Below are 27,428 nucleotides of genomic sequence, written 5' to 3'. Positions count from 1 at the left end.
AGCCGCTTAACCGACTGAGCCACCCAGGTGCCCCAAGTTAAATCAATTTTAATTGAGTTTGGTATCTCTTAGGACCCCTTGTTATGGAGTGATTCATTTTGTCCTTTGCTATATAAAGCAGAGGACAGCTTGAAGAAGTCCCAGATGTATCAAACATTTATTTTTTTGGATAAGCCTAAACTTTTCACTAATTTCTATCTGTCATGCCACCCTAACTATATCTTCTGGTCCTGAGTGAAGCCTTGGGTCTATTTCCGAGACGGAGAGGGGAGTTATGGAGAAATCCAACACTCCTAATACAGACTGAGTATGTAGAAGAGATACTGGATCTCCTACAAAAGAGCAATCAGGAAAGCAAGCAATCAAAAGAAGAAAGACTGGCCCTATCCTATTTCATACGGCAGAAGGTTTTTAAGGTTCTAAGAGCCCTGGACACGTACCTGCAGTTGTCAGTCGTTACCCACCAGGCCTCACACACACTCTGTCACAGCGTGCTGATCACCAGGACACTCTTTAGACAAAGAAGGCTATGTAAAGAGAAATGGGGAGTGGGAGAAGGGAGTAAGGAGGACTTTTTCTGGAAGCCAAGAAGAATCCCCAGTGCTTAGAGAAGATGAAAGCAAATAGTTAAAGGAAGGAAGTTTGAATCGGTGGGACTGGTGGAAAATAATGAAAATGCAGCTAGCTGAGGCACTATAGGTTTATGTGAGAAGTACACCGGAAATTGTAAGACATCAATAGTAATATGCTGACAATACTAAATGGGCAGAAGCCTCCATCAACAGATTTTTCAGAATTCTCACAGAAGTTCTTTTCTGGGAGATGTTACGCCTCCAACTCGACAACCTCAGTCAGAGATGACTTCAGTTTCTTACTATGTTCATAAAGCTGTGATGAGCAGTATGACCTCATGTGTGGGGGAAGAAGGTCCTTTTCTTTTCCCTCCCACTTTATGGCCAGTCTGAACCACTAACCAGTAAAATATACATATAACTTTCCTTCTGACAATTACCAGATAACTGACCCAAATAGCTTCACTACTACTGGGAAGTTAAAAGAAAACAAAAATCACATCCACTGATGCCAGAACAACGGTGTTTTCTTTGACTAGGAAATGTATTACTTTCGATGCAAACTTTCCTTTCAGTAGGTTTATGTCAACCCCAATATCTTTCAAAGCCAATGAAATGTATATGGAATTCTAACAGACAAGCTTCCACAAATGAACCAAAGATGCCAAAAAACACAAAATACAGCATAGGGATGAAGTCCCCCATGAAGCATTCAGGCGAACACCTCATCTACTGGAGGCATTCGTGGCTGTTTGGCACCACGTCCGTTTTCTCCTCTCTAGACTGGATATTCTCCCAGGGGGTCAATAGAGTACATGAAATGAAATAAAGTCTTTACAAAGGAGAGTGTCATTAATTTCAAGTCACGTATCTCTGGAAAACATTTACAAAAAACATGCTTCAAGAAAAAATAAATAATTTCACATTACCTCTGGCAATAATAAATTATTTCTGTTGAGAAAATGATCTTTCTTGAGCTCAGTATTATGCTCAGATCCGGTTGTGGCAACAAATGCTTAAGTCTCCTTTAAAAGGAGCCTCGATGTCCATTCACAGTTCAGCAAGACATCTGTGCCAGGACAGGCTTTTAAAGTAAGATCAAACCTAATACACTTATTATGAACAAACCAAATAAATCTTGTAATGGTAATCAAAGCAAGGAGGTATCCCTGAGTCATCAAAGGTAATTTATTACTTTTTAAAGAAGAATCTATGTGAGGGGGATAAAGGACTGCTACCTTTTCCTACTCTAGGTCAAGAATTCCCTAAAGTGTGCCATTCCCAAAGAAGCTCATGGGATTGAGGGGAGAACTCCCTGGGAAGCATGGGTATGAACCGATCGGTCTCAGTGACCTGCAGAATCTTTGCAGCAAAAGGTTCTTTTACCAAATTGGTTCCACCTGGGCATGGATGGCCAGGAATTTCTAAGCCCCTCTGGTTTTTCTTCAGTCCTGGGAAAGAAAACAGCTCCTACCTAACAAGCGTAGTCCAAAGAGTTATGTCATTGATAAAGACAGAGAATTAAGAACTCCCTTGCTGCTAACACCTCACCCTCTGTCCCCAGAAAGAGAGAATGGAGATTATTTATCTTTAACAGAGGCAATGCAAGGTAAAAACAGAGCAAGTCCACAGGTGGAAAGCCATCATAGAGAAGCGGAAAGAGTCTTGCAGAACTCTGAAGTTTTGTTTTTTTTGTTTTTTTCTCCTCCCTGGAGCCTGTTAGCTCCTTACAGATTGTCTTACACACCATCTCTGCATTCCAGTTTTTAACAATAATTTGGGGATGTAGTAGGTGCTGAATCACCATTAAAGAGAATGAGTTAAGATGTGAGAGGCTGTCCTTCATGATGCAGAAGTCAGCTGACATGGGAGGAAAGCAAACTAGGCCATGGACAGAGTTTAAATAGAAAGAAGGGAATAAGTACTTAGATTTTGAGCAAACACATGCATGTTAGAATGTAAGCTCCTCAAGCACTGGGACCATGTCTTATTTATCTTTATGCTCCCAGCACATAATAGGCAGATAGTGTTTGCTGAGTAACGGGCAGCAGCTACATGGAAGAATCAGCCAACAATTACTGAGTCCCCGCTATGTACCATATGCCCCGCCATATGCTTTACATACAGTAACTCATTCAATCCTGACCCTAAGCCTAGGAGAACATACCTTGCCCCAGATCACAAGGCTGACAGAACCAGCACTAAGCCTCTCGGCCATCATGTCTCACTGGCAAATTGACCACTAGAGAATGTTAAAGTTACTTTGGGACCATGGATTGGAGAAGCTTTGCAGTGACTCTAAGTAGAAAGGAGACCTCCAGGTTATTTTTTAAGAAAGGGAGAGGGTACTGATCTGGGATGATATGCTGCAAGTGCTACCTAAAGGAGACAAATACATTATCAGTAAAATAAAATAAAAATAATAAAAAATAATTATGGGACAGGCTTGCCAGAATACAAAACTTCTTCAAAACAATCCGAAATCTTTTCTTTAAAAATGTCACGGTCACTTTAGAAGCCAATAAAGTAATATATACTAATTAAAGACACTGTGATCTCACGTATTTACCTAAGATGAACACTAATCACAAGCACAAGCATGTTCACTGTGCACTGGTGCCAAGGGTAGAAACATGGGGAAACAGGCTAGATGCCCACCAACAGACAAATGAATAATAAAACCAGTACATCCACGTTTTGGACTGCTCTGTAGCAAATGAATGAGGTAGCTCTCTGCCCCGGCAAAGAAAGATATCTGATGCAAGAGGTGAATGGAGCATTTGCACAGTGTGATGAACTTTTTGCTAAAACCAAACACAATACTATACCTTTCTGCAGATATGCATGCAAGAGAGGTGTGTGTGAGAGAGAGAGAGGAGATAGAGAGAGAGAATGCAAGTGATCCGAGGGTGCACACAGGTATCTGATTACCTCTCTTGAGTAGTGGATAGGGACCACGCACAGATTCTAGAGGGATTTTACATTATATACATATACTATAATGTGTGACACTTTTGTCAAAAGAGTATACATATATATTATTTGTATACATAAAAATTATTATCTTTTTTATTCTATTTTTTTTAGATTTTATTTATTTGACAGAGAAAGACACAGCAAGAGAAGGAACACAAGCAGGCAGAGTGGGAGAGGGAGAAGCAGGCTTCCCGCTGAGCAGGGAGCACGATACGGGGCTCGATCCCAGGACCCCGGGACCATGACCTGAGCCGAAGGCAGACGCTTAACAACTGAGCCACCCAGGTGCCCCCGAACTTACCCAACTTAACCAGGAGTTGACGCTTAGGGTTATTAACTAATACACACTGCTTCACTCAACACATAAACGACAATTCTCGCAACAATGATAAATTTAGTAGGACAATATGGAGATGATGTTTCTAAAAAAGCAAATATTATCATTTTTAAAAACTGTACTCATATCTGAAAGTACCAAGAATAAAAATGGTAATAACTCCCATAACTAGATGACCTTTTTGTCCATGTTGACTTATTCAACTTGCCTATCCATTGTAAGATCTAATTTATCCTCTGAGGTACTTGCTGATTTCCAGGTCTGTAAATGTTCATATTGACTATTTCTCCACAAGTGAAAATTTTAACATCTGCTTTCATGAATATAAATTTGAGTAAATTTCATTCCAAGTCTTGAATTTAAGAAAATGATGATGCACCACTTCGTTTCATTTCTAAAGCACTTGATAAATAACTACTACGACTTATTGATCAACTTATCATGAGCAAGGCACTAGTCTACATATTTTAGGTTTTTCATTTCAGTAATTCTTAAAATGACACAAAAGTAAATGCATAATAGGAAAAGTAGAGCATTTTGATTCCATGGATTGCAATTTTTGGTTAAAGATGACACCAATTAACTACAATATACTTGAAGACCTAGTAATAGAAAAAAAACACACAATAACACTGAAAGCTGTCTTTTTTTTTTTTTTTTTTTTGTCCTATTAAGCATTGATTTTAAGAAACAATAGGTTTGGGACGCCTGGGTGGCTCAGTCGTTAAGCGTCTGCCTTCGGCTCAGGTCATGATCCCAGGGTCCTGGGATCGAGTCCCGCATCAGGCTCCCTGCTCCTTGGGAGCCTGCTTCTCCCTCTGCCTCTGCCTCTCTCTCTCTATCTCTCATGAATAAATGAATAGAATCTTTAAAAAAAAAAAAGAAACAATAGGTTTTTTGGAAGCTCTCTCTTGGAGGGAATACAACATCTACATCAGTAACATTTTTTTAAATCCAAAACAGACAAGATCTAACGAAAGCACTTCCATGGGGAGTGAATAAAACAGCTCACAACACTGTAGAGCTTTCCTGTTCCCTTCCCAACGATCCAAGCTGGGGCTGGTCCAGGACAAGCGAGGGAAGAATGCTAGAATACTCATAATGGTCTGTTCGCATACTCTCCACACTGACAGTCACTCTGAACTTGCCTACTTCCCGCTCTCCCAAACATGCTCCTTTCCAAGGTAGCTTAATGCAGGAAGCCTGGATTCTGTGTACTCTTACTTCTCAAGTTGATCTTGCTATGGAGGCAAGCAGTTCTTCCTTGTTTTTTTCTTTTTTTTTTTAAATCACACTTTTACCGTTCCTTCTCTTGAAATAACAAAAAAGAATCAGTAGCATACCACTCATTCATCCTAACTCCAGTGGACGCTGAACAGAGACAATTTGCAATACTGGTGTTTGGTTGAACTTTAAAGGCTGGGTAACAAATATTTTCCAAAGCATGTGATTTTCTATTGTTTGCCTTCAACAAAACTGAAGGTGTATCTAATCAATTTGTCAGGCAGTAGATCATTAAAAATAATTGATTGAAACTCAAGTTTGACAATAGACAATTCTGTGATTTATGGACCATAACTCATAAGGAGTTCAAGGGACTGAATGACATTCTTATAATAGAACTCCTTCCATTCCCACCTATTTATGGTAACATCATTTTTTGGCCTTACCTTTATAAAAACAAAAATTAAGAAGAAAATCGATGCTGAAAACTATCTCATTCTAGCAATAAGTAACATTCACCAATGGATACATGAACATATGGGGATACAAAGGGTAGAAACGATTCATCCACTGAGCAAAAAGTTTCCTATAAGTTCATGAAATAAATGACCAAAATGGCAATATACAGGAGGCAGACGCTTAACGACTGAGCCACCCAGGTGCCCCTATACAGGGACTGTTTTGATCAACTGTATACTACTAATAATCTTTATAACTCAATCCAGAAAAAATTTAATACTTACTTTTAGGATGATAGAATTTTTAAACTTAATATACACATACATATGTATTTCATAAGAGTAATGAAAGGTTGATGAATAACAAGACTCTCAAGCATAAAAATATTACATTAAGATAAAATTCTGTGGAAGTAGAATGGAAATACGAGTTCAAGGAGAAAATAAGGATGTGAAATTTGACTGTTAAAGATCTTATTCAGGCCTTTTTAAAAATGCATGATTTGGAAATCAAATTGCTACTCACTGGATATGCTTATTTTAAAATGTCAATATTTATTATATTCCAGAAAAAAACATCTGCAATTCTTTAAATGTATAAAAACTAGATGCCAACTTAAATATATGTAATAGTTTTTCAAATTCTAATAGGAACAAAGGAGTCTGATTAAAAAAAACCCCACTTCACGCTTTGTAATGTTCTTTCCCTCCTTTCTGCCTATATAAATGACATTTCTCTAAGACATAGCATCTCAACAGCTCACTTCCTTTATCAAATCTTCCCCAATACCCCCAACCCTCAATGGCTACTGTCTTTTGTAACACTTATGTCTAATTCATCTGGCCCACATCCTCTTTTTTTTTTTTTTTTAAGTAGACTCCACACCCAGCACGGAGCCCAATGTGGGGCTTGAACTCACAACCCCTAAGATCAAGACCTGAGCTGAGATCAAGAGTCAGACGCCTAACCGACGGAGCCACCCAGGTGCCCAAAGCCTACACAACCTCTTAAGGAGACACAACACTTAATATGTGCCAGGCTTTATGTATATTAACTCAGTTAATCTTCCAACACTTCTGTGAGGTGGATTCTATTATTGTCACCTTTTTCAGTATGACAAAACCAAGGACAGAGAGGTAATAACTTGCGCAAGGTCAAGCAGCTAGCTAGTAAGCGGCAGAGCTGGGATAGGAGCTGGGGATGACATGCAGGTACGTGGACTCTGGAGTCTGAGCTCTTAACCACCATACTCCCCCTATATTTCCCATCCCCCTGCCCTTCATCTGAGTTTAGTACAACACTTATTTGTGGGGGAGGATGCTTCCCTGCTAAGAAGCTATGCTTTCAACACAGCAGCTGCTGTCAACGAGCCCCCAAGATAACCTCTGAGTTCTCAATTTGTGTAGCCAGAATGTGCTTATAGTCCCTTAAAATAACCTCCTCTTTCATGCCTGTAGGGAATAATCAGATTCAACACATAGCTACTTATTTCAATTTTTAAAAGTTCCAATTAGCAGGAAAGAAAAATCCTTAGCAGTCAATTGCATATTATGGTATTCCCAAAATGTCTGAATTACCTAAGTCTGCCTAGCCATAACTTACTTAATGCTTTTTACTCTTAAACTAAATATGGAACGCAGTCCTGGGAAAAAAATGAGAGATTGATTGCAAACCATTTTAATATCCTCATGAATCTTTTCATGGAAATAAAAACAACTTCAGTGAAGCTCTGAGACCTTGTTTACAAGGAGGAGGACTCCAGGGATGGAAGGCCCAGATTCAACCATCCTTAGAAGATGAATTTAGGAGCAAGGAGTTAAGCACAACAGAGACTTTATGTAATACTAAGTTTTGTGAAGACTCTTTAATGGTTATACCTAATTGGCCATCTATCTAGTCTTTCTACAGTTTAAGAAACTGAGTCCGTAAGAAATCTAAGGACAAACTCAAGGTCACTGGTTGGCTTTAAGGCACAACTGAGGATTCAGACCTCTAATTCCCAGTGTGATTCTCTTATGTGTTTAACTAGATGGAGTTCATTTTGACTTTCTAAAAGTCAAGGGTCATGTTATGAATCCAATCACATTACATATTCAAAACAGAGAAAAACTAAGCGACCTCTTTTTGAATGCTAAATGTGCCCATGCAAGGAAATTACTCAGTCATTGCAGCCAAAGGAAAGTCTTTTCTTCCATACTTTTTGATGGCAGTTCATTACATTTTACCTCCAGGCTACTTGCTTTCTTTTAGCAAGATCCATTACATATAGTACTTTCATAGTATGTTGGTGGAAAATAGGCAAAAGTATTGCATTTAGATATTTCTCTTAAGGGTTGAAACATGGTTTACACACATACTCATTCATTCACAAACACCCGCCTAGGAGAACGTAGTCCTGGGGCGGAGAGGCGGGGGGAAGCTTGAAGGTATATATTTTAACCGATCTGGAACCTGAACCTTGTGCTAGTGAAAATGTACAGGACACACTGGTAACCCATAGCAACCTCATTCTTCAAAGTAGCTGTTGATGTCAAAAAACTAGGGCACCAAAGTCTAATAATTACAACTCCAAAGACAAATGAAGCCACAGCTAGCAAATGTCACTTACTGATCATGATGTCACTGCAAGGTATGCACTTGTTGTGATGAAACAAATATAACGTAAGGGGATACAGGGGCTTCTGCCTGTATCACATTCTATCTTCCAAATCAAGATTAACAAAAAAAAAGCTAAAGTAGCCTTAGTGACACAAAAAGCTTCAATTTAATGAAAGATGATTATAGTGCAAGAAAAATTAATCCTCATTTCTCCCATCTTTTCCTCCAGAAAAATGTTATTTTCTACAAACTAAATATAATCTTTGAAAAATTAAAAAAAAATAGTTCCAAAAGGGCATTTCATTAAATTATGGGTGCCTCAAAATGGATTTCTTATTTAACCTGATAGAAGGCGATACATTGTGTTGCATTAGAACTCTTTCAAATCCCTCTGATCTTGTAGAGCTTTTAAAGCTAGTGAGCACAAGATTTCCTCTAATTTAATATTTCTAGAAACGTTTTGAATGTAATGTTTGAACAATAATGAAAAGAAACACAAGAGTGTTTTTTAATAGCTTAAATGATGTTAAGAGAGGACTCTAAACTGCACCTCTGACCATTTTCAGAATCTGGAGAGAACACAAATAGACACTAAAACTTAAATATAAAACACCAAGAAAAAAACAAAAAACAAAAAAACAAAGTTGGTTGAACCTACGCCTCCCAACTCAGTTTGTTGCAAAATCAATGATGACCACACAGTTTTTATAATCTGGGAAGTGCTGTTTGATTTCTGTTCTTGCTTTTGTTTTCTCTCCCAAAGCTTAATTGGAGCCAAAGGTTACTTTGGGGGAGAAAACGGTCAAAGAGTAACTAAAATAGAGACTGAGGAATTTAAGAATACTTTATCAGGTTTGTATTACTTTAGTTTTTTTAAAAGAATATTTCAAGTAAACTGAATTTGAAACATTTAATATAGACTCTCAATAAAGACAGATATTCCATAATATCAACTCTTTCTGTTTCTTTATCCTTGTTGCTGAGAGGTAATAAAATCTTTTGTATAATTAATGGTTTAGTAACCTAATACCATTATAGTACCTAATCATAAAATATTAATAGTTTCTCTCCCTCAAGCCCCATTTTTTTCTGGCTCATAAATTTGGTACTAGCAACAAACAGGCTCTATTCATTAATACTCATCCGAATAACTGCATCTGGTCAGTTGATTTAAAGGGGGCACAATTAGCATACATCCAAAGACAATTTAGAAAGTTAAATTTGAAAGTAGGTATTTACGTTCTTTCAAGAAATATTAAACACAAGCCACTCGACAAAAGCATGGAAGTTGGCTGATGTTTTCTCTACACCTAAGACGAAAAGCTACATCCTGTCCATGGATTTTGATCAATCGCCCAGATACCTGGTTTACATGAGGCCGAAGTTTAAAACACCGAAGAGCTTTCAAGTATTTCACAGTATGGCTGCTTTGGTGCAGCATAACCAGACCCCATTCAGGCACTTTGAACTCGTCGACATCCAAACACCCTGAAGACCTCACATCTCTTCCTTAGGTTTCGACCAGTGATTTAATTAAAACCCCAATGAGCCAGGATCCAGACAACCTGAGCCTTCATGCACCGGTATGTGAAAGAAAACGAAAGATGGAGGGAGGTCAGGAAGGCGACTGAGAAGAGGCTCTCTCTCCACAACGGGGCTTATTTTTTCCAAGAGGGAGATTTGTTGAGAAGGGCTCAGATACAAACATAGAAGGATGTATAGTTTGAATGAAAGCCTTTCAGGTGAACTGGTATCTCCATCTCCCACCGATTGCTTTCATGTTGGAAAAAAACAAAAAATATAAACACTCTGGGCTTGAGAGAGCAAAAATAAAGATTGCTATGTCACTTCGAATGGTTATACACGCTGGTTTCAGGTTCAATCCAAGCCAAGAACAGTAAAACGCATCTGGAGAAGCACTCTAAGTTAACTTCACGTTATACCTAACTTATTTATCTGTCGTTTCTCACCAACTAATGAAGCTTTCTGCTTTCAAGCTACAGAAATCTCATCCAAATGCTTCACCCTGTTTATTCCACCCATTGTGACATCCAGAGGCAATTCGAGGTCTGTATTCTTATTTTATTATTATTATTTTTGTTATGCTAATACTCTAAGCGTCCAGTTGAGAACAACTTCTCTTTCTTAACTGACCAATCCACTGGCATTGTCACCTTGGAGGGCTGGGAGGCAGTTAAATCTTGGTGGTTCCTGGTTCTGCAAAGGGGCTACTAGTCAGCCATTGGGCATTTTGGACTGCTTAGCTGGGGAGAAGGAAAGAGGAGAAAAGAAAAGCTTTTAGGGCCTGGTAAATGCATGTTTGTTGGGTTGAGTACACAGGCAAGTCAGAGCCTATTAATTTCCAAATCAACCACTGGGCTATGACGGCAAACTAAGCTTATAGTCACAGCAGCAGAAGAGGGCCCTCTAATTTACGGAAACCATCCTCTGTGATGAGCTCCAGATCCCCTGGACAACCTGCGAAAACTCTGAGGCTGCAATGATGGTGACAGACTCATTTAAACAAAAAGAAAAGCAATTAAGCAAACGGACTTGACTGAGAAGTAGGAATTCTCTGGCGAGCTGCTTCAGCATTAACTCTGTCACACAGCCTACCTCCTAAGTAGACCTAAGGAAAAACAACAGTAAACCATGCTTGATGACACAGGCCTGGGCCAAAGTGGGGGCCATGCTGTACTCAAGGAAGAAACATTCCATTACAAGCAACAGTTTTTTAAGCAAATCTAAAAGCAGATAAGCACATCTCCTGTGTGATGGGGATGCTACTTTCTACCCATAAAATGAAACCTCTGGCCGTAGCTGAAGGTATAATTTTAGAGCTCTCAGAGATGTTGAACAATGGCTTATGCAAGAGTAGAAAAGGATGGTCAAAAATATTGTTTCTGGCTTACCAGAGATTTTAGAAAACTCAATAAAACTCAATAAAAGATTATTTCAGACTTTCTTGTAGGTAGCAAAGTGAACATTCCCTGAACACAGTACCCTTTGCTTCCCCACAAAACCCAAAAAGCAAACAGCGCCTGCCCATATATTTTATCATTAGTTTTCAAACGCTTTATTATCTACTGGTATAAAGATTCAAGGAAACAATATTTCCTTTTCTAACTTTTTCAGCCTAGCTAACAGCAAAGAAGAATCTAAAGTGGCATTTTTATGAGGTCCTTTTCTAAGAGAGTTGATACCATGGTTAAGTGGTCTGGTTACTAGGATTAAATTTGTGGTTGGAAAAGTACTCCATTCTAAAAAAAAGTGAATTCAACATGAACCAACATAAATGTGCAACTCTGAGGGTGTCTGGGAGCCACGGCTCCATCCAAATCCTAAGGAAGGACAAGAACCACTGCCCATGGTTAAGTCCCTAAGAGGATTAAAAGCCTATTTACTGTCACTTGGTTGATAAAGATGCTGCTCATCAGTCCCATCCTAAAAGCAATAAACAATCGCCCGATTTTATACTCTCCCAGGTAAAGACTTGTAAACAGAAAGAACTAGTAACGAACGTTTTTCTTAAAAGAAAGTTAAATTCCAGTAACACCTGCTATTGTAATACATTCCATATTTAAGGCAGGCCATACGTGGGGGGTGTGTGTGCATGTCAGAGACGGTCAATGATCTACTAACTGAGAGCCGTAACTGACAGAATTCCCATTTTGTAAAATTAAAACAACAACAAAAAACCCCACTGTTTTTAGATCTTAGAAATAAAGATTCCAATTAATGAACTCATGACCAAGACAAATATTATGAGACGTAAGAGGAGATATATATAGGGAAAGAACATACATATGTAGAGTTAAATGTTTTACCATTTCTGATTATCAAAAGGCTAAGTATATTTTTAAACCACACAGTGAGTATAATGACAAGTTTAGGAAAGACCACCATAAATACCATGTTCAAAAACCAATTGTTCCATGAGAGGCAATGGACTCTGAGAAACAAACTGAGGGTTCTAGAGGGGAGGGGGTGGGGGGATGAGTGAGCCTGGTGATGGGTATTAAAGAGGGCACGTACTGCATGGAGCACTGGGTGTTATGCACAAACAACGAATCATGGAACACTTCATCTAAAACTAGTGATGTAATGTATGGTGATTAACATAACATAACAACAACAACAAAAAAAACACAAAAAACCAATTGCTAGTTTATTAAAAATGACACACAAAGAATTCCAGAACCAGAGTACATGTTTCACAGCTATTGCTTTGTTTTCTTACCTTGGATGTTGTACAGTCGGACCCCATGGGTAACATGTTCCAAAAAGCAAGTCACGTCTGAGTAAAACCTTCCACGTTGCACTCTGACAAAGGGCAGTGTTGTGTAAACATAAGGCTGAGGAGGAAATGACATTTTTAAGAAAAAAATTCAGCTTTTAACTTTTCCAAGGGATGTTTATTATCATTTCCCAAATGGCAAATACATACCACCTGATATTTGCAATCTCAAGTGAAAACAAAACCTTACAAGGTATCAGAACAGGTGCATGCTATAAAAATGGGGTATAAGGTTTTTCATTAGACAAAAAGTGCTGAAAATAGAAAATAAAAATGTTTACAACTTGACTGGCCTAGGTGATCTATAAACATTCCCTCCCAGCTATAAAAATTTCTAATTAAAACCCTTCTATATTGTCCATGTGCTATTTATTAGAAATACCATTCATTCTACAGCAGTGACATTTTCCCAGGCAAACGTTTATTATAACCGTGGCCCCCTAATGTTCAGGGGTCGGGCAGGTGGCAAGGATGACCACAGGGAGTCATCTAAGCAAACAGAAAGCAGGATTCAGAGAATTGCTTAATCACACTTAGGTTTACTAGTCTATAAAACACACTGCCCTTTTACTAGAAAGAACTAGCTGAATATAAAGCAAATTTACAAACTTGAAAAAACTATGGCAACCACTGGTTTAAGGTTTCGTCATTTCGATTCTAGTTGTCAAGAAAAATCAGGAACAGAACATACTTCTGTGACATAGGAACACATTGAAAGCATTTATGAAGAATTATATTTTCTTTTTTTTTGAAGGAATTATATTTTCTTAAGCATTACAGGCTGCAGAAGCTCAACAATGGCATGACGAGCTAGGCTTGCATTGCGAACTACTTAAGTAGCATCAGATTTTCAGAACTGTGAAATTTTCTTCCAAATGTACCTCTCTGGTTCTAGAAAAAATATTCTGAAATTAATATAATGCATTAAGAGTTTACAGAGTTCTTGGACCTAATTTTACCATATAGCTAAAAAGTAAGGGAAGAAGATGAAAGCTGGCATGGGGATTTCTGGGCTCCTACCTGTTTCTGATGCACCCACCTGCCTCCCTGATAGTCTTTTATTTTCTCTTTGTAAATATATGATAATTCTCTTGGTTTTTTAATTTAATATTAGAGCTATTTAAAGATAGAATAATTTTAAATAAATTAGTCACAATTGTCCATGCATAATATTCCAGAAGTATTGTTATTTTTCATTTTTTCTTTGGTATAAGAACAGTCAATCAAAACCAAATTCCTGGGGTGCCTGGGTGACTCAGTCGGTTAAGCGTCTGCCTTTGGCTGGGGTTATGATCCCAGGTTCCTGGAATCAAGCCCCACGTCGGTCTCCCTGCTGAGCAGGGAGCCTGCTTCTCCGTCTCCCTCTGCTGCTCCCCTTGCTTGTGCCCTCTCTCTGACTCTCTCTCTCAAATAAATAAATAAAAATCTTAAAAAAAAAAAAAAACCAAAACCCAAATTCTTGTCCAAGTGAGAACAGACTGATACAGCTTATACTTAGGATCCACTACCCTTCCTAGAACGGCTACTATGAGCTGTAGTTTACCTTTAATTCCTCACTGATTAAAAAAAAATCGAAACAACAAAAAACTAGACTCCTTAGAACGGTCAATGCTATTCTTTAAAATCTATTATTTGGGGCGCCTGGGTGGCTCAGTCGTTAAGCGTCTGCCTTCAGCTCAGGTCATGGTCCCGGGGTGCTGGGATCGAGCCCCGCATCGGGCTCCCTGCTCAGTGAGAAGCCTGCTTCTCCCTCTCCCACCCCTGCTGCTTGTGTTCCTTCTCTCTCTGTGTCTCTCTCTGTCAAATAAATAAATAAAATCTTTAAAAAAATAAAATAAAATAAAATCTATTATTTGATTTCGGTTAACAGGTTTTTCGAAATTGAAGAACAACAGTAACTTCTGCAGGAGATAGGTTTCTAGGCAACAAAATATGGAGAATATTTAACTTATCTTGAAATAGAGAAAACCTATATAAGTAGAAAAGCAAAGGAAGATGTTCTAAAGAAAAAAATACAGAACTGACTACACAAAAATTAAAAAAAAAATACTATAACAGCATAACATAATTAAATTAAATGACACACTGATGGAACATTTTGCAGTATATAGGAAAAAGGATTAATTTTTACCATATATAAAGAATGCTTATAGATCCATAAGTCATACCAGTAGAAAAATGGTCAAAGAACTTATATATGAAACTCACAAAAGATATAGGAGAGAGAAATAAATGTATGAAGTTTAGCTTCCCTAATAATCACAAAAACTTAACAGTAAAATATTTTTCACCCATTATTATAGGTAAAGCTTTTGATATGACTGATTCTCAGTGCTTGGAGTGGTATATTAGAGAGCTACTCTCAAAAATGCTGGTGGGAGCGAATATTTATGCAGTCACTTTAGAGGACAGAGAAATAGTATGTATCAAGTCTTTTTTTTTTTTTTAAAGGTTTTATTTATTTGACAGAGAGAAACACAGCTAGAGAGGGAACACAAGCAGGGGGAGTGGGAGAGGGAGAAGCAGGCTCCCCGCAGAGCAGGGAGCCTGATGCGGGGCTCCATCCCAGGACCCTGGGACCAGGACCTGAGCCGAAGGCAGATGCTTAACAACTGAGCCACCCAGGCGCCCCAGTATGTATCAAGTCTTTTTTTTTAAAGATTTTATTTATTTATTTGAGAGAGAGAGAATGAGAGACAGAGAGCAGGAGAGGGAGGAGGGTCAGAGGGAGAAGCAGACTCCCCGCCGAGCAGGGAGCCTGATGCGGAACTCGATCCCGGGACTCCAGGATCATGACCTGAGCCAAAGGCAGTCGCTTAACCATCTGAGCCACCCAGGCGCCCCTGTATCAAGTCTTAAAGGCCTCATCCACTGACACAAAATAACTCTTCTAGAAAGTTATTCTCAGGAAATAATCATCACTGCATAAAAAGAATGCTACAAAGGAAGCTTATCACAATGTTACAGTAGTGAAGTATTGGGAGAAAATCTACATATGCAACAATAGGAAATTCTTTTTTTTTTTTTACATATATATACATTTTTGTGTGTGTGAAAACATTTAAGTTCTACTCTCTCAGCATATCATATAATACGGTGTTATCAACTACAGTCACCATGTTAGACATTGGACCCTCAGACCTTTAATCACAACAGTATATATTAAAAATGTGTTTTCGAAGAATATACCATTTGATTGTGAGCACTGTCACAACAGTGAAAATGGGGGAGAAAGGGATATGCATAGTAAGACAATAAAAAATACATCAAAATGTTGGCAGTGGTTTGCATGGCCTTTGGAATAGTTGGTAAATTTTATTGTTTTCTTCAGTTTTCTGCATTTTCAAAAATGTGCCAAAATTTGTATATATTATTACACCTTTACAGTCAAGGGGAGGGAAAATTTTTTTTGTTTTTTAAAGTGCTGAAAGTTAAGGAGAAAAATGGCCCACTGGACAATTTATTTTTCTCCTATGGCTAGATAATTTGTCTCTGTATATGTGCTGTGCCACACAGAACACCACAACAGCACCTGAACCCTCCAACAAATCTGGCTTCTTTCCATGGAGAGCAACTGTTCATTGTAGCACCTTAATGAATTCCAACCCTGAAAAATTATTTGTTTACCTAACACTCACGACTACCGATTGCCAAGTGTCAATAAGGAAATATAATAGTGGAACCAACTCATCTATACCTAACAGATGACAAAATAATGAGATGAACTTATTTTTTTCTTCATTACTCTTTCAATAAATGCTTATTCACAGCTCAGTTCATTGGCACTTACCTTGGCTTCCCCATCAGGTAAGAAGAGGTAGGCACCACTTTTGTCCTTTTTACTGGTGGTTCCATACCATGAAAATTGCACTTTTACTTCATGATGTTTACTGTCTTCTTTACTTATCATTTCCTAAGGATAAAAACAATGTTTAAAAGCAACTTACTATATTAAGATTTTAATGATGTTGCATCTGGTTCCATGTATATGTTGATTAAAAAAAAAAAACACCAAAAAACCTCAAGACAGACAGAAAAATGCTAACATTCAGCCTCTAATGTTCACGATTCTTGGATGAACACCCAAAATCTTATATTTAAAAGTATACTTTTATAGCTAATACTTAGAATTTAAAACTTTCACAATAGAAACAAAAAGAACACACTTCATTAAGGAAGAAAGAGATACACAAATTAAGAGATGTGGACCAGTGCTTCTCAAACTTTCTGTACTGAAGAAGCAGGTTTATTTTTTTTTATTTCCAGTATGCATGGACCAATATTTTTGTGAAGTACAATAAGAGTGAATTACTAGAAAAATTAAATTTAAAGTGATATACCAAATATACACTCAAATTTTTTATTATTAGATTCAGTAGGCATAAATTTATTGTGTCATTGTGCTTTCAGAGTTTCCACAAACATTTTTCTCAACCATTACAGCTTCTATACTTATCTTGTGGACCAGTAACAGTTCACGGAGCAGCACCACCCACAGACCACCCTTGTTAGGACCAAGTGGTCACAGTGGACCACATATATCAGATACATATAGCTCATCCATCCTTTCTCCCAGAGTATTTGCATCGACTTTCCCCCCTCTGCATACATAATCTGCACATATTGTAATAAAAGTGATAAGCCTTCCATGAATTTGGAGACTATTCAGAACATACCTCCAAAAGCCCAGACTGATCAAACCGAAGTTTAACAAAGGAGTTCTCTAGAGTTATATCTTCTTCAGTACTTTTTACATTCTTCATGTTGAAAATTCCTTTATCTTTTACGTTACCATTATGCAGCACATACTCAGCTAAATGTGGGTCTGAACTTGCTGATTCCAAAATTCTATACACTTTCAGTCCGAGTGGTGGCATCTGCACTAGGAAGGAGATCTTTAAAAGACAGAGGAGAGAATTTTTTTAAAGAGAAATGCAATCTACTGAAAGAAAAGGATTTATACATCTAGTAAGAGCAACAACAAAAAAACTACCGTATTTTAAAAAGAATTTAATACTCTACTTTAAAGATGTTTTGAGAATTTATGGGTAGAGTATCCACATTTCCGTTTATCCAGGGAATCTAATAACTTCAGGTTGGTAGGACTATCAAAGGCATGAATGCTTTCATTCAATATATGAAATTATACGAGCAACCTCAATTGTCCTATGGTGCTCTTAATGGATGCTCAGAGGAGAAAATGCTTCATGAAGGTAGGAGCTTTAGGTGAACAACGATTTTTCCTAATTATCAGGACCCTTTTTATACTATGGTTTCAAGTACATTAAAAATAAAAGTGGTAAATGTAATACTATAAATATTAGGCAGGCTAACAGTGGCCATCGAATGCCTGGGGTCCAGCAGACAATACACAAAGCACAGAGGACGCACACACACTGTAAGTCGTGACCTCTGCCTTCTAGGAGCTATTCCTCCCTTTTCTAGATAGGCTGTTTCCTGTAACATCTGACCAAAACTTCTATTATCTTCTCCTTTCTAACTAAAGGATTATGGATTTATGAAAGCAGCCAGCAATGGCTTTTAACAAGCAAAGTAATTCTCATTTAGAGTTCCTAGCTTTTGGCTGCGTCTTCAGAAGTACAGTTTAATTTGCACTCGAGACTCCAAGAATTCAACTTTTCTAGTGATGCGGGGGTCCAGTTTAATATTACTTTAAGAAATTTTCTCCAAAAATGTCTATTACTTCAGGCCAGGCTTTCCACAGTTGTATCTCAGGTAAAAAGCACCTTCCTCTATTTTAGGAAGTCCTTCTTTTATGGTGTGTCACGTCACCTTTGCAATGAAACGCTGAAAGGACCTAAGTTATTTAGAAAAGGTGTTATTTATCTCAACTTCAGTGTGCATAATTGTTACTGAATTGAGTTAAACAAAGAATTTCAAAATTTTTTAGGTAATGATGACTTCATTACTTCAGGAAAAAGTTCCAATACTTACAAAGATATACAATATGCATGCTAATAACATACTAATAATAACATGTGATATACACACTAAAGAAGATATTAGTATTCTAGGAAACACAGGATCTCTTTTCCTTTAGTGTCATTTAACTGGTCAGTTAAATCCCCTGGTATCCACAACTTTAACCACTTCACATACACCAATGTGATGACTCAAAGGGAGCATGGATACATATATAAACTACATACTGGCTATGCTTTTTTAATGGTGCCTCTTTAAGTTCTATGGCGAAAACGTACCTCATAGGCTGTCTGTGAAATAGTAGTTGCTGTATTCCAAACTGCACTCATCTGAATTTCCACAGGCTTTCCGGAAGCAGAAGACACTTGTGCTGTGGGGGAACTCACATAGACTGAGACCACTGAGATTCGGTCTTGTTCTGAAGGATTACAGACCACAAGATACCTGCAAAAACAGCTGCTTCACTACTCGGGTCTTAAAGCAGTATTTCTACTTCTTTTACACTATGTGTAAAGACTCAGCTTGTAGACATAGAGTCAACACACGGAGAGGACTTATAAGGAACACATTCTGGTAAAATTTTTGGAGAACACGCAATTTCATCACAAATAACACACACTACAAAGGGTAATGAAATAATGATTCACTTTCTAAGAATAAAATGTTATACAAATGGAAGACATTAATAGAACTATAATAAAGTTATTTCCATGGCCCAGAAAATGACCTATATAACACATGGTTTTATTAGCCTTTCTAAAATAATCAGCTTGATCCAACTAATCTCCTGATCCCTGCCTAAGCTCGCTGAGTAAGAAAACACATACATTGCCTATTTGTACTTTAGCCACAATTAATTTCAATTAAAATCCTGACATTCATTTTAGACCACTAAAAGACAACAAAAATGTATGGCTATCCATGAAGAATCACACATTTATTTTATATACATGGGATCCTTATTCCCCAAGAGAGTTGGTTCTGGAAAAAAGATCATTTCAAGTAGCTCCACTTAAAAAGGGTGTTAAAATTTTATACAAATAGTGCTAAAAAAGATTTGACTTGGCCTAGCTAGAAAAAGGACAACACACACTATTAAAATAAGTTTAGACAATTATTTAAAACTACATGCAATTCTTAGAATGAGCAAAAAAATGAATGAACTGGAGTTTCTGGCAGACTTTTTCCAACAATATTTTATATTAGCACATTATGACACCTTCACGCATTTAATTTTTATAGGATGGTTTTAAACATAACTACATTTGTAAAAAATATTCAAGGACTTCATCATTTTTCCTAAAGTCCTCTTCTTAATTTCTTTGATATTCAAAGAATTCTTAGTTGGAGATCCTCACTGTTTCATGGCTTTGCCTGTGAGCAGAAATGTTCTAGACCATCATATCACAGACTTCATGAAACAGAGTCTTTGAAAGATTTATGATTTTACTTTATGATCAATTTGAATCAGATTATCTTCAAATAAATCAAAAGATATTTCGAAGAGGATGTTTGAATAATATAACTCACTGATTCATTAGTGAATATTTTCTTGATTGAAATATTTTGGTTTCCTATACAATTTTGTAACTGCAGGACCACAGAACTGAATAGTCAAATAGCAACCCCATCTCCCCCTGACCCATAGCAGCTACATCAAAGATGGCAGACACCAGCTAGTATTGTGTATTTAGTGCATTAGAAAGCGTAGTCGTGCTCTTTTATTCTACGTGTGTTCTGTGTATTTCAATTGCATTGCAAATCGCATAAGAAGTAAAACTAATACTTGCAGTGGTCAAAACTAAAGTGAAGGACAACAGGAAAACACAAAAGAAAAGAGCGAGCATGTAGCATAAAATCTATAAAATGTTTGACTTATAAAGGGTTTATCGGGAGAAGCTCTTATGATAGAAATAGTATTCTGAGATACCAAAAGCGACAACACAGCAATAAAAATGTCTCTAATTCCTAATGGCTTATAGTATGCAACAGGATCACACAACCTAGCTTACACCACTTATGTTCACCGAGATTCCATAGATGTGCGAGAGAAGAGTGGCTGAAGCTGTGTAGTCAAAAACGTATTTACAAAGGACACTGAAGTCTTGACATACTGGGTAAAACCCTATTTTATCCACAGAAGCAATTCTAAAGAATAGTGAGGGCAATGCTAACAGACTTACCTGAAGGATCTGCCAACCTATTGGTGCCCTCCTACTGCCCTCTACCAGAGCTTACGTGTCACCTGACTTGTCCCATCACAAACACACCTGGAGAATCACAACTGCCAGGATTCATTGTTACCAGCAAGACAATACTATATTCCTAATGTGCAACGTGGAGAAGAAAAACAGTTGAGGATCACCTATCCTCAGCACCAAAGATGTTTAAGCCAGCATCCCAGAAATGAGTGATTTACTGCTTAACCCCATGTCCCCAGAGGCTTAGAGATAATATGGTCTGAAGACTCGGGCCAGTATCCTGATTCTGCAGAAGCCCTGAGGCACATCCAGGTACTGAGCCTAGAATTCCTACTGGCAGGTTTGTTGGATGCTCTACTACACAGGTCTAGTCATAAGGGCTCTGATAATAAAATGTAACATGTGCCCAACCAATAAATTAGGTAATAAGCATCCAGAACACAGATTCCTTCCCATGTCCCATAGGGGAAAAAGATTCACATTTAAAGCAAATAATAATTTTAACCATACATTTAGTTTTATATAATATTAAATCACTTTTTATAATAAGCTGTGAACTAGGTTCTGTTTTGTTTCATTTTAGTAGCTAATTAGTATGAGTCCTAATTAGTATGTGACTCTGACACACACATTAGTATGTGATCCTGACTTTTTCAGGATCGGGATACCTTCACTAAAATCCTTTTCCTTGTTCCTCTTGTAGTGCACGCTTTATTAATCTGCATTTAGAAGGAAAAAAAAATCTGGTTCAGAAGAACAGAAGGCTTTGAAATACGCCATATCACTTCAGTCTATGCTGTGAACTGCTTTGAGTTAATTAGCTCTGTCTCAGCAATTTCAGAAGACATGATGGACACGGGGAGGAAAGAAGAGAGAGAACAGAGGACTGAGTGTGCAAGAAACAAGAAAACAAAACAAAACAGAACAGCTAAGGACTCTCATTTAATCATCACTTCCCCCCTGCCCAACCCTAATACAAATCACTTTTAAAAATGACTCGTAGTCCAGATATTTACTTTCTCTCTTTCATGGTGCATTACACAGTTCCAACTAACGGGGGGGAAACCTCTGGCATTACAGCAATAACAGAAGAGGATCATTCAAGATTTGCATTACCTGGCAGATACAGCAAAACTAACGTCTGCTTTTCTTTGCCACTATCTCATCTCCTTTCCCAAGTTTTTCTTAAGTTCTACCAAGTTATGCATTTCCAAATATCATAACTGGAAATGATTATAATCCTTCCCAGATTACAGTTGGTAGTCCCCATGCTAACTCTGCCTTCACAGTGTAACAAAATATCTCATCATAATCCAACACACAGAGGGCACACATTTTTCCTCTCCATCTTCTGCACTCTCCCAATTATGATCCTTGATGAGGTAATTGCAAGATGTTGGAAGCAACAAACAAAATCTCTTTGAATTTCATTAGACAAACCACACAACTAAAACACCTTGTATAAACTTAATTCACTGTATAAAAATCTGACAACAAACTAGAACCACACAGCTAGTTAAGAAAGTTTGATTTAAAGTATAAACAATAAAAAGGCAATTAAAACACAGACTAACCAGGCAATTTAGCAGGTGTTCACTGAACACATAACTACTTTGCCATTGCTTTTCAAGAAATAAAACTTAAAACTATCATTTTAAATGCAGTCTGTTCAGCCACTTCCACAGATAAAATCTAAAGCTAATAAAATCTAAAATAATTTTGTACCTAGGAACAAAATCACAGTAGACTAATTATAAGGGCCTGGGAAGGAAGATTCTTTTCAAGTTCACATAGAATTGATGAAAAGAATGATTTAAGATATCATGCCCTGAAAGCACTAAGGAGACAAACTCTGACCACGTTGTAAATCTTTCAGAAATCAGTATGTGAGAATGATGGTAGCCTACTGATAAATATTTTCTTCAAACTTCTAAGTGACAGTAAAAATGTATATATAATAAATATAGTTATATTATTTAAAGCTGCCTATCATAAACTTTAAACTGCCTAACACAAAACCATAAAAAGTATTTTTTCAGGAGGTGCAAGAAAGGAATAAGAATTTCTTTTTTAATTCTGATAAAGAGGAAGCCTAATGAATATTCAAGAAGCTAGAACACTAGTAGACAAGCAGAATCAAGGAAAGGACTCTTATAAAGAAGAAAAGTTAGCACTTAAATACCTCTGTGCTTCGGGAATGTGGTACAGAGGGTGAAAAGTCAGCACCACTTGACTTGCAAAAATTTCTTGAAAGACAGACATTTTTCAATTTTTGGAAGGGATGGGAAGCTGGACAAAGAGGAAAAGTTGAGGCACTTAAGCATGATGCTAGTAACAATCCAATGCAAGTCAGAAGAGTTATGGTGCTTTCTCCTGTACTGTGCCTTTATTAGGGAATTTGCTAATTACTTTAAACTAATTATTTCATAATTCTTCCAAACCTTTATTATATAGCTCTACAGTCTCTATCTGCAAAATCTGAAAAATTCTGAAAATCAGGTTTTTTCAAAACTCATTTGGTGGCAAAACCTAAACTGAACTGACATGAAGCCACATAAAATTATTTATTCCACTTGATCTTAATATTCAGAAATTTTAAATTATTTAATGAGCCCTGTCCCAGACTGAAATATGTATGTCATAATATGCCATATATGCATATTATGTTCCTAGAAAATAAAAATTCTGAATTCACAAAAGATTTCAGGTAAAGGATTGAGGATTTTATTTAAAGGTAGGCTATACAAGCAGTCCAAGGCATAGACTTCTTATAGAAGACACCCTATCTGTGGTTCTGAACAAGAAAGAAAAAGAAAAAAACAAAAAACAAAAAAAACAAAAAAACACAAGAAATGAAAGGGGAAGGAGAACATGAACATATCCCAGCACAGTGCGACAAAGGCAGGAACACAAAATAAATCTGTCACTGAATGGCTGACTATCTGAACCAAGGAATAAGTATCTTTTAACATGACCCTAAATAGGTCACTAAGAAACAGTAAACATTTAAGAATATTTTCTTTATATATGAATACCCCAAATCCCAACAGGACATATATGCTTTTACTTTATCTCTATCCCAATTCTTAATTTTACAATATCTAATTATGTTTTGGTTTTAGAATAAATGGAAAATCTGTTTCTTTAATAATTGTGTTAGATATGATTTTACTACCTAACTGGTAGGAGAGTCTTGAGAACAGGATTTTAAGAAGCTTCTAGCATCCAGGACTGATTTATTCAGCACAGACCTGTTTCCACAGTGTGCAGAATACAACTCCAGCCTGAGAGGAAGAGGGCAGGGAAGAGTAGTCCATGATCAGAAAATATGGTAGCTGGCCTGAGTCATCTAGTTAATGAACCTAATGAGTAGATAATGCTAGTTGCCTACCCAATAGCCATTCCCATATTCTCCTTTCCTGACAGAAACTCAATTTTACTCAGGAAGACAGTAATCGTAGCTTTAAAAAAAAAAAGCCCTTGATTCTCCATGCTTGTGGCTACGTGACACAGTTCTGGCCAATGAAATATAATTAGAATTCAGCAAGTGGAGCTTCCCAGAAAATTATTGTATCCTCAATTTAATAAAAGTCAGCAGACTCAAGTGGCATAACTTTCATCCTTTGCTCCTCCTACCCCTTCCTGGCTGGAACACAATGCAATGTCTGGAGAACCAGGCACAATCTTGAAACCATGAGAACCACCACAGGCTAATGCAGAGCTGAGAGGTAAAAGGGGCCTGGTCCTTTCATGACCTCATGGAACACGTCACAAGGCCTGGACTACCTACTACTTTGAAACTTGGTTTCTTGGGAAGCCAATGTAACACGCTTTTTGTTACATGCAGTTGAATGCAATCTGAAGCGAAACACTATACCCACAACAAATTATACTGAAGTACCCAAAACTCCCATTGATCTTAAAAGAAGGTAATACTGAATGCAAGATGATTCTCCTAAAGCAAAAATTTTCCCATAAAGATTGATCACTACAAACATACTTTTCCTCAGAGGGATGCTTAGTTTTAAATCTGTCCTTAACTGCCTATCAATTACTACACGTAACTTCTCATAATTGTCACCTTCTCTACCACAATTTTTAATGATCAATCAGCAGACATCTCTTGTATACCAAGTACTTCTTATTTCATTCAACCATTCATAACTTCTTTAATTCAGGCGAGTCTTCTTTATTTTCTCCATGGAATGTGAAAGGCAGATTTCATAAAAACTTAAGCTAAGCCTCAGAATTTACCAATCCTATGCTCTTTATTACAAAATACATGCTAGCACAGGCATCTTCTTTAACTATATAGAATTTTATGAACATAGTTTATTTGACCAATTCCTCGATGGTTATTATTGAACATTTAAGTCTTTTAAAGTATTTTTTCAGATGATAAAGCTGAGAGAAAGGTTTTGCCCACAGTTCTCTTCATCTCTACACAGGATCGATTTTTTCCAGTGCAATGCCTAGTTTGAACGCTCCTGGCACGTATTACTGGGTTACTTTCTAGACAGACTGCTAGGTGTCATGTAAGAATGATGAATAAGACCCAACCTATGCCTTCACGGGGTTTATAGCAAGCATCTTCATAGGAATATTATACATGTGCTATGTGGGACAACAGTGGTTAGACACACAGTCCCATGGGAGCATACAAGAACGACACCTAATATGACTCAAGTATACTGGAAAAAGTTTCCAGAGAATGTAACACTTAAGCTGAGCCCTAAACGATAACCAGGGGTCAATCAGGCAAAGAGAGTGTGTGTGTGTGTGTCCGTGCGCGCCTGGGGATGTGCTGGTAGGGGGTTTTTGTTTTGTTTCCAGGCAGCAAAGGTCTAGAAGTAAGAGAACATGGTATGTTAAGAGAATTGATAGTTGAAGGGCTGAAACACAGAGTGCAGGCTGGGGTAATGTGAAAGATGATGCTAGAGAAACCAAAATGTAGACACATAATTCAAGTTAAAGAGTCTGTAAGTTTAGCCTTAGGGCAGTGGACAAAAGAAGAGTTTTGAGCAGCTGAAACATCATGGCTAGTATCCGTTAAATGCCTACTAAGTACCAGATTCTACACTATAAAATTCATATACGTAACCTTATTTAATTCCTCCAACAAATGTATGAGGGAGGGACGGACACCTGTTACAGGAGTGTCGCCATCACTCAGGGGAGAGACAGTAGCAACCTAAAGGAGGGCACTGGTACTGAAGTTAAGGAGAAGCGGACAAAACTGTGATACGTTTAGGAAGTAGAATGAAGAGACCTGGTATTTGTTTGGGTACAAGGAGAAAGTGAAAGAGACAGAGATGAGCAGGGACTGAAGGGGACACTAATGAAAAACTGGAATACATGATCACTCAAAAATTGAGGCCCAGGTAACTGGATGATGATGCTGAAATTTTATTAAGGAGCTCAGAACCACAGAATATTTGAGTAGAGAGTAGGAATCTGGTTTTATTTTTAATTTAAAAAAAATTTAAAAAAAAGATTTTATTTATTTGACAGAGAGAGAGCACACACACACACACACACACAAGCAGAGGGAGAGGGAGAAGCAGGCTTCCTGCTGAGCAGGGAGCCCAATGTGGGGCTTGATCCCAGGACCTTGGGATCATGACCTGAGCCCAAGGCAGACGCTTAATGACTGAGGCACCCAGGCGCCCCAGGAGTTCAGTTTTATACGCACTGAAATGGAGGTACAGGTGGACCATCCCGATGGAGCTACCTATCTGGCCTGTGGGCAGGACTTGGCAAACCTTTCTCAGAAGAGATATGGATGTGGTGAGTCACCAGTACATGGACAATAAATGAAGGCAACTGAGTAGGAAATATCACTCTCACCAGGAGCTTTTATCTTTTGAATCTTCCTGAGGCAAAACAATTACTTATTTAAGATCTCTTATATGCTCTTGACTCTCCACCTCTTTTAGATGTTAACATAATCTGAAGTCACAGATCTATATTCCTGTAGCTTTTTCTACAGTACATACCTAGCTTCAGTTCCGGTAACCAAATTTCCAGTCATGATCTGCATTTCACGATGTCTCATTATTTTCAAGGCCTTCTTACTTTTGATTCAAATATTAGTCAGCTGAGTTGACTTTATCAAGAAAATATTCAAAAAGAAGAGTATCCATGGTTCATTTTGTGTTTTCATATTTGAAAATGTCTTTTTTTGTTGCTTTCACATATAAAAGATAACTGTGATTATAAAATGATTTAAAAACTCTATAGTCTTCTCATTACAGAGAAGAAACCTAAGTCTGTTTAGCTTTTGTTCCATATTACACAGTATATATCTTTCTGCTTGGGTACTTCTACAATATGTCCCTTTCCTTTTAATTGGACTAAGTTACCAAGACATAACAGGAGTGACCCTCTTTTCATTTGTATTACCCAGAACTTAACCCTTTTATCTATAAAGTCAGACCTTCTCAGCTCAGAAAACTTTTCATCAGTTCTGTCTTTGATCATTGTCTCTGCTCCATTTTTTTCTCCTGAAGAAAATCACTGTCTTTTGTTTAAATCTTATCCTGCATACCAATCATCTTCTCTCCTGTTGTTTCCACTCCTCTTCCTTTTCTCTGCATTCTTGCAAAGCATCTCATGGGTTTTTTTCTTTCGTGTCATTGGACACTCTTTCACAATGTCGGCCTCACTCTTCAGTATCACTTGTAAAGATGCTCACTCATCGCGCCCCCACCAATAACCTTCCCTTTTGTCCCTTCCCCGTATCATCTCACCAGTTTTTCATCTCGGCTCTTTGTTTCCCGTTTCAGATTTCTTAGAGATCATGACTCAAATTTTTTGAGAAC

At 37.6% G+C, this 27,428-nt stretch overlaps 1 protein-coding gene across 1 annotated transcript in view; it reads right to left on the bottom strand.

Annotated features, from left to right (window-relative positions):
- Positions 1-27,428, bottom strand: part of LOC135362152 (alpha-mannosidase 2-like) — a 96,697-nt gene that overhangs the window by 26,869 nt on the left and 42,400 nt on the right. The window contains exons 9-12 of the mRNA XM_064575589.1: positions 18,685-18,850; positions 17,140-17,358; positions 16,254-16,376; positions 12,407-12,521 (exon numbers count right to left, since the gene is read on the bottom strand). Of these exons, the coding sequence (XP_064431659.1) occupies positions 12,407-12,521; positions 16,254-16,376; positions 17,140-17,358; positions 18,685-18,850 (623 nt within the window). The remainder of the gene's footprint in view (positions 1-12,406; positions 12,522-16,253; positions 16,377-17,139; positions 17,359-18,684; positions 18,851-27,428) is intronic.

Source organism: Mirounga angustirostris, unplaced genomic scaffold (genome assembly GCF_029215605.1).
Source record: "Mirounga angustirostris isolate CCGP_5_RB_7025 unplaced genomic scaffold, mMirAng1.0.hap1 SCAF_12, whole genome shotgun sequence".
NCBI lineage: Eukaryota > Metazoa > Chordata > Mammalia > Carnivora > Phocidae > Mirounga > Mirounga angustirostris.
Note: the sequence above shows the minus strand (reverse complement) of the source record. Positions and strands in the feature narration are given on the sequence as shown.